General features: G+C 38.7%; 1 protein-coding gene across 6 annotated transcripts in view; it reads left to right on the top strand.

The window, feature by feature from the left end:
• The window catches only part of Atp8b4 (ATPase, class I, type 8B, member 4), a 179697-nt gene that overhangs the window by 110129 nt on the left and 56798 nt on the right, over positions 1-12770 (top strand). For all 6 annotated transcript variants that reach the window (XM_006499495.1, NM_001359975.1, NM_001080944.3 and 3 more), the window contains 3 exons: positions 1135-1300; positions 6692-6880; positions 11713-11828. In XM_006499495.1, the coding sequence (XP_006499558.1) occupies positions 1135-1300; positions 6692-6880; positions 11713-11828 (471 nt within the window). The remainder of the gene's footprint in view (positions 1-1134; positions 1301-6691; positions 6881-11712; positions 11829-12770) is intronic.

Raw genomic sequence — 12770 nt, 5'->3', positions numbered from 1 at the left:
CAGTGTGAAGCTAGATGGTTAACTGAACAAATACTGCTCGTATGATTTCATCTTTGGAGGGGATACTTAATTTTAGTTACAAAGTCAAAGGTCCATGTTATCAGCCCTGGATATAGGAATAGAGTGGAAAAGCAGAGAGCCAAAGCAATTGCATGGTTGTCGGGTCCTTATAAACTGAGAAGTTGAGAGATAGTCTGCCGTGAAGAGACAAGGACATTTCATTACTTATTAGACTGTCATAAAGTTTCTAAACTTGAGGTTTAAATGTCTGAAAGATAGGGCATGACCACATGAAATCAACAAAAAGCCAAAAAGTGGAGATCAGGTTGGAGTTATTAAATGGAAAGAAGTACACAGCGAATGTGCTGTGTGGCACTATTCCTAAGGATATGAGAACAGAGGCCTCCTTAGGTCAGAATGGGGAACCAACGACAGACCAAATGATACCACCAAATTCTATCTTGGTTAGCCAATGAGTTTAATTGGGGTTCCTTAAAGCAAAATGGATGAGGGATTTACAAGGAGCAGAGTAGCTCAGAGAGCTGCAACACCAGAGTCCATCTTAATGTGGCAACCACCCACGATAGCTGGAAATGTGCACATCCTACACGAAGATCAGTAGGTTGGGGAGTGTCCTTTCTAGGTAGCTCTGTTGGTCTGAGCCTTCCCAGGGAGCTTGGTTGATCTCTACTTCTTCCAGGAGGTGTTTCTGGTCTGAGAGTCTCCTTTAGGGGTTACAAATGTCCTTACTGCTTGTATACCTGTGGAGGAAGGAGTCTGTTGAATCTGGTTGGCTTCAGGGACTTCCTGAAGCTATTCTAAGTTGTTTACTCACTGAATTTTAGGATCTTCCTTGCAGGATAAAATGTTTCACCCCACCTCCACCTTTAACATCTTTAATAAACTTCCCTTAAAGATGGAAGGCTGTACTCTGCTACTCAAGAGCATGTCAATGTCTACTAGAAAAATTTTTAGTTTTAAAACAATTCAGATGAATTACTGATTGCAGATTTTTTTTTAAAAAAATTAAGACAGATAATGGCAACCCATGAAACATGCAAAGGTTAAAAAAATGGAAAAGACAACTGATTATTTTTGGAAAAAGTTTGTTTTGGTGGTGTTGTTCTCTTGTAGGAAAAGGAGGCTACGGACTTCTCAAGCAAGTCGAAATCAGAAAAAACACTGCATTTCTTTGACCAGAGTCTAATGGAATCCATTGAGCTGGGGGACCCCAAAGTCCATGAATTCCTTCGCTTACTCGCACTCTGCCATACTGTAATGTCAGAAGAGAACAGTGCAGGTAGGTGCTTGAATAGTGAGCCTTTGAAAAAATGTAGCAAAGATAAGTATTAGTATGCAAATTGAGAGATTTCTGAATTAAAGGTAGATTAGACTATTCCAAGCAAGGTTTTATTTTCTCCAGATTTCTGTTTGTTTTTTATTCTGAATGCTTTTCAGAAACAAGAAAATTTATTTTTATTTGTTTTATTTATGTGTATGAGTATCTTAGCTGCATGTATGTCTGTATACCATTTGTAGTGCCCATGGGTGAGGGCCTCTGATCACCTGGAACTGGAGTCATAGACATTTGTGTGTTGCTCTGTGGATGCTGGGAATTGAACCTGGGTCCTCTGAAAGAACAACCAGCATTCTTAATTGCCAAGCCATCACTGGAGACCCCATAAAAATAGTAAAGAAAGAGAGACAGTACCAGTGGAAAGCTAAAGATCCAAATATGTCCTTCAGCTGGGATGAAATGCCTCTTAGGATTGAGCACCACACTTGACTGTGAAATTCTAGCATCCAGAACTCATAGGGAGGTGCAGTTCACATAGCACATGTCCATGGATGGAGCTGACCATACAGTGGGGATAAATCTACATAAAACACCGTAGTCATCATGCCGATCGGAGCCTTTTACATGCTACATGGTTATTTGGAGCTCAGGGTTTATAAAATACAGCAAACCCAGCTGGCTTACTTTACCTTTGATCCTGGGAGGCCACTGATGATACCAGAGAGTCAGCTTCTTCCTTCAAAGTCTAACGGTTTTACCTGTGTTGTTTCATTTTGCTACCAAATATTAAGTTAAAATTACTACCCAAGGAAGTAATGAGTGCTGAATTAACCCATTCTTTAGATTTTAATTGCTTTCAAGATTCACATAATTATATTTATGGCTTTAATTGATCTTTATAATATTAACACCACAAGGAATCCTTGTATTCCCTTCTGGGAATTGCCTTAAGGAAGTTTCTTTCATTTCTGCCTTTTGAGTTTATTTCATTTCCCAAACCCTATTTCATTTTAATAGCACTCCCTGTTTTCCATTAATGTTAGGATATTCTTTAGATCTCTTTGAGGATATTAATTATACTTAATTTGAAATTTGCTTTTGTTTCATCCAGTAAGCTGCATTTTATTGAGTGTTCTCTCTTTTTCGCTCTCCTCTGTGTCTCTGCCTCTGTGTATCTGTTGTCTCTGTCTGTCTGTCTTTCTCTCTCCCTCTCTGTCTGTAGGTCTTTCCCCTTCCAGCTTTCCCTCCCTCTCTCCCTTCCCCATTTCCCCTTCTCCTTTTGCATCTAACTTTCATGTTGTTCTTAAATGTTTGGTGATTTATGGTTGTCTGTTCCTCTTTGCGTGAGAGGCTTTCTGCTTGGTGAACGTCATTTATTACCATCGTCTGTTGCTCAAGTTCATCTGGATAAGGCCGATCATGTAACTGGTCTTCCGGTTGTGGGGTCCTCTGTTCTGGTCACCAAGGTTACCATCTGCCAGGGCTTTTCTGAGAGGCAGAATTGCATACAAATTCCTTGTCTTTTCCCCCCACACCCCTGACTCTGTGGAAGTCTGACACTACTGCACCCATTCACCTGTGGTCTCTGGTCCCTTTCCTGATGTGGCCTGAACACAGATAGTATTGCTTCCGCCTGTCATTCGGAGTAGGCTGGCTGGAGACGGAGCACAGTGGCACAGGAGTGCCAAGTGAAATTTTTCAGTGAGGTTACTAGTGAGGTCTCCCAAGATGCTGTTCTCATGAGTTCACTGAGTTTGGAGACTCTATGGTGCTTTGCCTTGCCTCTGCTTTCATGTTCTTCTGCAGATGTTTCTCTCTCTTTTTGTTTCTTTATTGATCAGACTCTCATTTTATCTTTCAGAGAGTTCTCAGATTTGTAGATTCATTTTTCAATTCTAACATGTTCAAAATTTACATTGTGCTGTGATTCAGTGCATCAAAGTATGTGCATGCACAACATATACACACTTATACACATGGTAGCTTGGTAAGATTCGACACTTACAAATATCCCTAGAGACACTGCTTGGATCAAGGCATAAAGCTCTTCCATCAGTGCAGAGGTTACTCCTGCCCTTTTTATTCAGTTCCTGTAAACTCTAGCCCACCCAACCACTGCTAAGGCTGCCATCACTAAAGATGAGTTTGTCTTCTTGTCCTCCGTTTAAGCAGAATTGTCCAGTATACACTCCGGGTTATGTTCTGGTATCATGCCAGTATCTCTGTTGTTAGTTTCTTTTTCTTTTTTTATTAAGCACCATTACCCTGTATGAACACACCACACCCATTTCCAGTTCTCTGTTAATGATATTAAATTGTTCTAGCTTTTGGTTGTCACAAGGACTTTTTATGTCTTTTCAAAATTCTTTGTTTAAAAACATTGGGAGCAGGATGACTAAACACTTAAGAGTGGAAATTGCCAGCTCATCATGGAAGGAAGGATATGTTTAAACTTCTAAGAAACTGTTCAACTGCTCTCAAAAACATTCAGGTATCATTTTATATCCCTGCTGTGTGTGCATGAGAGTTCAGTCACCTGCCTTCCCACCCAACATTGCCTGTGGCTGCTCTTACATTTTAGCCATTCTTAATGCTGGCTAATGCTTCTTGCCACCAAAAAGGATTTCTGGAGAGAAAGGAGTTAGATATTTGAATGATTTCAACCTTTTCTATCTCTGTCTCAAGACACTAAATTCCACTGTCAGGTTTCTTCTTAAGGAAGTGAGAGCTTGCTTTCCTTTCAAAGCTTTTGTTGTGGGATATTTTGCCCAAGCTCACGTGAATTTGTACATGCTAAAGAACACCAAATAAATAAATAAATAAATAAATAAATAAATAAATAAATAAATAAATAAACCCTTCTGTAGAAATGTCATGTATGGAGAAGATGAGAATACAAATCCAACACTAAAAGTTTAATAGTTAAAATTCAGCTTATGGTGGAGGATATTGCTGCAAGCTTGTGGCATTTGGCTCATGGGGAAGTGGCTTGGAGACACTGTGGTTTTCATCTGTGCCAGAGTAAAGTTTCAGAACAAGAGAGAGGGAAATCCAAGACTTTAGGAAGATTTTTTTTCTTTTCTTTACTTTCTTAGTAAATGACAATAAAATATGTTTTAAATTTTAAAACTCTTTTTTTTTGCCTTATTGTACCAATTTGGAAATTTGTTGAAGCTTGATAATAGCTTGGTATATGATTCATTTTAATAAACATTTAATAAATACTAGAAATGAGTGCATATTCTATAATTTGGGGATACTGTATTCTAACCATATACATTTAACAATTACATTCAACAATTTTTAAATTATATTACTCAAACTTCTATTCGTTTGTTTTTTTTGTTTGTTGTTTATTTAGTGAGAGACTGCTTTTCTATAGCCCAGGCAACCTTTGGGCTTCAGCCTTCTCAGTGTTTTCTTAAATGTATTATTTAGATAACTTGATTTCTCAGCTAATTAAAATATGGCAAGAGCCTCTAATAGAACAGCACACTTGTATGTTGATATTTGTAGTTCTACCAAAGCTTGCTTTATAAGGCTATATTTGATAATACTTCAGACTGTCTTCATTAGATCACAGCCTGTATCAGCATCCCTTGTCATTTTTGTTTTAGAATTCACTGTGATTGTTTGCTCTACTTCCTAGGTGTTTATACCTTAGCTTTTGTTAGTTTTCATTTATCTCTTCACTTACATTTGGACACATCTCTGGTAATCATATGCTTTAACATAAAAAACCAAAACCAAACCAAACAAACAAACAAAAAACCCCCAAAAAACAGCGTAGACAAAGCTAAGGCCAAAGAGAACAATCGATCTGTTCTCCTTTGTCATCACTACACTTAAATACTTAAAGCTCAGCTGTTAATAACATCTGGAGTCCTTTTCAACTATCTTATTTTGTCTTCTCTTTGTCCTACCTTTCCTTTCTTAGACTCTTCTTTCTTTTATTTGTCCTTTCATAGGTTGAGCCCCTTTGATTCCTGCTACTTTGAAAACAATGAACCTTTATTATTTTAGCAGTTAACGTTGGGACTTTAACCTAAACTCATGAAAGTCTAAGGCTTCTTTTGAGTAAAACAAAGATCCTTTAATAGCATCACTGCTGCCCTGGCACATGCACCATTTTCACCATGCTTTTCATTCTTTTAAAACCTCACAGGCGCTAGGTTTATAACTGTGTTTGATGTTTGTGTGATTCGCTCATTTGTATCTGCTTTATGTTCCTTAACATTTGTTTCTTCTTTTATCTGTAAATGATGTCTGTCTGTCTGTCTATCTATCTATCTATCTATCTATCTATCTATCTATCTATCTATCTATCTATCCATCCATCCAACCAACCATCTATTGATCTGTAAATGTCTATCTCCTAGTGGTAAATTCATAGCTTCCCCATTGCTGGTAGAACCATGAGAGACTCTGAAGTAACTATGTTATTACTGCTCCTTTTCTTTTTTTCATTTTTGAGACAGAGTCTTGCTATATTCCCCTGATTGCTGGTGTTCACTAAGTAACACAAGCTGACCTCAAATTCACAGAAATCTTCCTGCCTTTGCCTTTTACCTGATTCAGTCTTCCACTTATAAATGTATACTCAAGAATGTATGCAGGGAAGTAAGGTTTTCTTTTTCACAAGGAACCCATAGCACACCCACAGTTTACCCACTAATAGAAAAAACAATTATATAACAATTTATCTTTGAACACTATAAATGGAAAGTATTGATTGATCTATTAATGCCTACCTCTTCTGATTTATTTTTCAAACATTATATAATTTTATGTAAGTGTGGTTACATTTATTTTTAAGGCATTTTTAAGTCTTTCTTCATATTTCATTCTTTCCCTCTCCTCTTAGCTCCACTCCAGCACACACACTATTAAGCAACAAGTCTTTAACATCTTGTTTGATCCTTTACATTTTGGTAGAATTTTATATATTCAGTCTCATAAAAGATCATTAGTGACTTAGCAAAGGAAAGGTCAGACTGTGTGCTTCCCCACTCCTTGTTGTTTGATCTCTTTCTAATGATCATTTCCCCTCTTTCAGCCATGGGTCCCACCAGTATAAAAATGAGAATAAGAACTTAAGTAATCATCACTTCTAAAGGTTTACCTTGAGCTTCCTGTGAGAATCATGTGAGGATCATATTACAATGTTTTAGTTAGAACCTCTAGTCACTGAAAGTGAAGACCTACGGTCTACCAGCTAAGAAACTTTTATCACAGTGGAGAGACAGACTCACAGTTGGACAGTGAGTCCAATAGCAAAGTGTTTAGAGTTGATGCTGGAGTTATTTATTAAAGAATGCATTCGGATTAGCACTGGAAATACGAACATGAATTATTACCCTCAGCACAGAATGTGTTTGTCTCTTTCCCTTTTAGGACAACTGGTTTACCAAGTTCAATCGCCTGATGAAGGAGCTCTAGTTACTGCTGCTAGAAATTTTGGGTTCATTTTTAAGTCTCGAACTCCAGAGACAATTACAATAGAAGAATTGGGAACACCGGTGACTTATCAGTTACTTGCCTTTTTGGATTTCAACAACATCCGGAAAAGGATGTCTGTCATAGGTATGTTGGCTAGCTGCAATGATGATGATTATTATTATTATTGATCTTCTGATGCTTCTGTAGTTATGCTGATGCTTTTTACTGATTTGATTCTTAGCTATGTGCTACATTTTTGGTATCTTTATGAACCCCTGTGATCCTCAACTTAGTCTCAAAAGTATAGTGATCTGTGAATAAAACTCAATAAGAGCTTCTTACATGCCCAACATTATTCTGAATTCTCTATCCGAAGTAACAGTAGCACATGCTATTATTTTTATGCACATTTTATAGATAATAAAACCAAGATACTGAAAAGTGCAGTGACGTACCTGAGTCCAAAAGCTGGTGACACCGTGGGGAGTAAAACCTAGAAGTGTGACCGGAGAGCTTAATTCTGGCTCAGAAGAGTTTCTGAACTGTGTAGTTTTGCTGGTTGTTGTGGGCATTGTTGGTGGTTCTCATGTCATTCATTATTTCTGTTTATCCCCATTGCTGGAGATGATAGCTTATTAAGTACCACACTACATCCATGCTTTTATAACTCAGTGTTAACCTTTAGTACTGTTTCAGTGTTGTCAGATGAGTCACATGCCCCCTTTCCAATCCTCTTACATCTCTAAGCAGGCTTTTTTCTTTTTATCTTTAAAAATTATCTTTTTCTTAGTTCTTTGAGAATTTTATATAATGTGTTTTGATTATATTTACTTCCTCCCCAATCTCCACTTAGATCAACCTCCTCCTTCCCTACTCACCCAACTCTGCATCCTGTTTCTTTCTTTAACCTATCAAGTCCAATTTATGCTGATCATATATTCTTGGATATGTGGCCTTCCACTGGAGTGTGGTCAACTTTCCAGGGGCTACTTAAAGAAAAACAGACTCTTCCACTTCTAGAAGCTGTCAATTTCAAATAGTTCCTTGGCTAGGGAACTTCATGTCCACCCTCTTCCCACTCTGTGCTGGGATTTGGTCTGCCTTGAGCTTGCACAGGTTTTCTGTATGCTGTCTCAACTGCTGTGAGTTCATATGTGCAGCTGCCCTGCTGTGTTCAGAAGATACAGTTTCCATGTAGTCACCCACTGTCTTTGGCTCTTAGACTCTTTCTGCTTCCTCTTCCATAGTCATCCCTGAGCTTTGGGATGAGGGATATGCTATAGGTGTCTCATTTAGGGTTGAACATCCTACAATCTCTCATTCTCTGCATCTCGACCAGTGTGGGTCTCCATGCTAATCACCATCTACTGAAAAATAGAAGCATCTCTGGTGAGGGTTCTGGCACCAGTGTATCACCCTCACTTATGACACAAGAAACTAAACTAAAAGATTTTATGTCATTTGTTGGAGAGTATGGCAAAGCACACGAGTTTTACACAGCTACTCAGCTGCAATGAAAATAACTAAATCTGGGGTTGCCTTTCTTAAGGTTGGCTATGACCTTAGACATAACTCAATGGTAAAGTACTTTCCTGGGATGTGCAAGGCTCTGGGTTCAACCTCCAGCAGTGAAAAGTCAAAACAACTACTCCTAAGATAAAGGTGGCCTCTTAATTTCTTGGTAGTTCACTTGTTTTTGACTCTTCCATATTTTTGATGTACTAGGAAAATGGTTCCCAGCTTTTAGCCCCCATTAGAATAAGCTGAAAAACGATTTACAGATCACTTGGCTTTGGGAACTGGTTTGTGAATTAGTTCATTGGAGGTAGGATCTCCAGCTTTGCATTTCTGATAAGTTTTAAGTGATGCTTATGGTACTCCATAGGGGACCACAGATGGAGAAATATTGCTCTAGGATAACACTTCCTCATTGTTAGTCATTTTCCATTGGAATATTTGAGATGTTTCTCAAGCCTGTATCAGTTTTTGTTATTCTCCAAATTCAGAGTTTCTCTAGAATTCTGTCAATGTTTTTCTAAATTTTCCTTTCCAAATGCATCCTAGAATTATCTGCAAATCTAGTGTTTACTAAACCACATTTTTTTCTGTATACAATTCTACTGTCCTTTCCTCTTAGTTACCATTACCATTGTCTCAGTTGGGGATCTTGTCACTACTTACTTGAATTATTGCAATGTCTTCTAAATTGCTTCCATTAAAGTAATACTCCATGCTGGCAATATGCTACTCTTTCTAAGGCATAGACTGATCATGTCACTACTTAAAAAAATGTTTGCTTCCCAGAATTCCCAGGGCAATGCTTCTTTGTATAGGCAATGTATATGATTCTCAAGGTCACACGCAAAGTGACACCAACCTATTTTTCTCTACTTTCTAAACTTTGTGCTCAAGCATCATCACAGCTCACAAGTCTTGGGATGCATTGTATTCCGTTATCCCCGGGTATTTGTTGTTTTTAAATGTATACCTACAACAATTCTTTTCCCTAATTCCCTTTTGCTGAAAATTCCTTCTCATCAGGTAATGTACAATTTAAATGTTGTTTGTTTTTCTTCTTTACCAAGTAACAACATCTTATAGTATTCTCCAGAATGCTTTGTTCACCATAGCAGTGGGATTCTGACTCCTGGGACTCATGGTTATCTCAGCTCATAGGCTGGGTGCTACTTCAGGTCAGGGAGCCTTATCTTTAGACTCTCTAGGGCCAAGTACCCAACAGGCACATGATATTTACAGATATTCATAAAATGAAATTCTACCTAATATTCTGTAACTTATGAACATCTTGGCTATTGCATTAAGTGAACTCCTACTATGGAATATCTATATCTATATCTATATCTATATCTATATCTATATCTATATCTATATCTATATCTATATCTATATCTATATCTATATCTATATCTATATCTATATCTATCTATCTATCTATCTATATCTATATCTATATATATATATATATATATCCATAATGGTAGTGTTCGGAGTCTTTACTGAAATGTAGTATGGAGAGATTGTTCTGAGGCTACTCATTTTAATTTTTTTTTAATGATAACAGCTGCAGGCAGCTCCCATCAGCTAAGAAGCATGCAGGCAGCTCCAGGTGTTGGCTCATTGTTGCGTCAGCAGGAGCTATCCTCTCTTTACAACCCCAGGAGAGGTGTGAATGGTCCTCATCTGGCTCAGAGTGGATTTTATTTTGCTCTAAGGGTGTTGACAAAAACCTAAGATTGTTCTGTGGGGAGAAGTTTGGCTCTTGCTCAGCATCGGTCACCATTACGGGCTGTGGGGAATTTTCAGCTTAACCGCAGACATCAGATGTCTGCCGTAATGGGTCCCATATGAAGAAGGGTAATGTTTAGCACAGAGTGGGGCTCCCAGGCTTTATTTTGGCTGCTTGGGTTTTAATCATTTAATCTTGGAACTCAAGAGGGACTCTGCTAGTTTGAGTCTAGGCAGGAAACATTCCCAGCCTCTGGATTGTCACGTGGCTTTTTCTATGGGGACAATACCTCTATGAGGGTCTGTCACTGCTGATGTCTCTTCCTCAGTCTCTATCTTTGTCAGGATTTCTTTTTTCTTTTTTTCTTTTCTTTTTTTCAAGACAGGGTTTCTCTGTATAGCCCTGGCTGTCCTGGAACTCACTTTGTAGACCAGGCTGGCCTTGAACTCAGAAATCCACCTGCCTCTGCCTCCCAAGTGCTAGGATTAAAGGCATGTGCCACCACTGCCTGGCAACAGGTTTACTCTATAAGTGTCAGGATTTCTATTCCTGCACAAAAACATCATGACCAAGAAGCAAGTTGGGGAGGAAAGGGTTTGTTCAGCTTACCCATCCACATTGGTGTTCATCACCAAAGGAAGTCAGGACTGGAATTCACACAGGGCAGGAACCTGGAGGCAGGAGCTGATGCAGAGGCCATGGAGGGATGTTGCTTACTGGATTGCTTACCCTGGCTTGATCAGCTTGCTTTCTTATAGAACCCAGGACCACCAGCCCAGAAATGGCATCACTCACAATGGGCCAGCCCCCTTCGGTCAGTGATTGAGAAAATGACTTACAGCTGGGTCTCATAGAGGCATTTCCACAATGGAGGCTCCTTTCTCTGTGCTAACTCCAGCCTGTATCAAGTTGACACACAAAACCAATCAGTACAGTCTCCCATTGTTGTTTCTTCCTTCTTCCTCCTCCTCCTTTTCTTCTCCTCCCCCCTCCTTCTTCTCCTCTTCCTCCTTCTCCTCCTCCACCACCTCCTCCTCCTCCACCTCCTCCTCCTTCTCCTCTTCCTCCTTCCTCCTCCTCCTTCTCCTCTTCCTCCTTCTCCTCTTCCACCACCTCCTCCTCCTCTACCTCCTCCTCCTCCTTTCTTCTTCATTTTCTACCTTATTGTTTGTTTTTGATGTGTCATTCATCAAGTTATTAATGTATGATTTCAATACTAGCATGTTTAGATTTTATTTGTGGACCAGAGCCCCTATTTAAATCAGTATTGTTTAAATAAAAGTTAATTTTTATAGTAGTTTGTTAAAAGTTATAGACTCTACTAATTAACAAACATATGAATTTCATTATATCATTATGGAAAAGTCCATTGCACTAATTTGCATATAAAGGTCAGTAATTCAGTACATAAACAATGACAACAAAGTATTGAATAGAGGCAGATGACAGATAACCACTAAAGCATAAATTGTAGCAGCCTTCAAAATCTGATGTAAGATAAAGAATGTTTAATTGTAAATTTCTAGGTGTGGTGCTTATCACAATTCCAGCACATGGGAGGTCTAAGGGTAGCCTGGGCTGTACAGTGAGACCCTATCATCTCCCTACCTATCTAGCCAAAGACCCTGAATGTTTTGGCCTTGGCAAACCTTATGTCCATTTCCAGATGGGCTAGTTTTCACAGTTTTCAATGATTTAATATACTTTCCCAAACTCTGCTACTTTTTAGTTCGAAACCCAGAAGGACGTATAAAACTTTATTCCAAAGGGGCAGATACTATTTTGTTTGAAAAGCTCCATCCTTCCAATGAAGACCTGCAGTCCTTAACATCAGACCATCTCAGCGTAAGTGCCTCTCGTCAGTTCAGCACGAGAACCCTTCTACATCCCAATGGTTAGAACTTGCTAACAAATAACAGCAAAGGGGTTGACTTCTGAAGTGGAAATCCACTGGGGAAGCCATTCCACAGAGGGCAGTCCGTGATGGCTGATGGTCTGGGAACAGGCCAGCAATCAGAGTTTTAGTACAGGCAGGTTATCACATCGGAGAAGCTACATGGTGGTGGTGGTGGTGGTGGGGCTCAGGACCCTTCAAGGTGCTTATTTCATGGCTGAGTTTCGATGGTGAAGGAAGGAAAAATGGTCTCTGGACCCAACTTTCCCTTTAAGACTTATGTGAGTCCCTCATGTGCTCTAGATGCTCAACCCACACATTCTAAGACTTGTCTAATTTTTCTCAGTAACTTTCTGGAGGGAATTCCTTTGTTCTCTCAAGGGCAAGGGACTGTGAAATAATAGGTTCATGTTGGGTTTGAACCTGGTATCTTAGTGTCATATTAATAATTTATTTGAGGTTCTGGTTGCAGGGAATGGTTCAAAATTCTTTGTTTGATGTTGTTTTCATTATAAAATGTCCCCTCAAGTCCTCTAAAAACATAAAATGTAAATGCTCTGCTGACTTTAAGTTTAAAAGTGATGCTTTAGTAATAATTGTTACAAACTGCTATTTTTCATTTTAATAGAGCATTCTTGATTTTTCTCTTAATGTTTTCCAGAGACTAAAATGGCCTTTTAGGTTTTTTATTATTAAAACAATATTGGAGTAATAACTATATGATTTTTGTCATTGCTCAAATGCCAAGGCACTAGAGCTCCCTTTTATATTAAAGTTTAATTTGGTAGTTTCTTTTGGGGGAGGGGTGGGAGAAGAATTGTTTTTAGGACAGATCAATGGGACCTGCTCTTTTCTACATCATATTCCTTTGGCTTCTACATTCTACACGTTTA

The sequence above is a fragment of the Mus musculus genome, chromosome 2, assembly GCF_000001635.26.
Source record: "Mus musculus strain C57BL/6J chromosome 2, GRCm38.p6 C57BL/6J".
NCBI lineage: Eukaryota > Metazoa > Chordata > Mammalia > Rodentia > Muridae > Mus > Mus musculus.
This window is presented reverse-complemented; position numbering and strand designations above follow the sequence as displayed.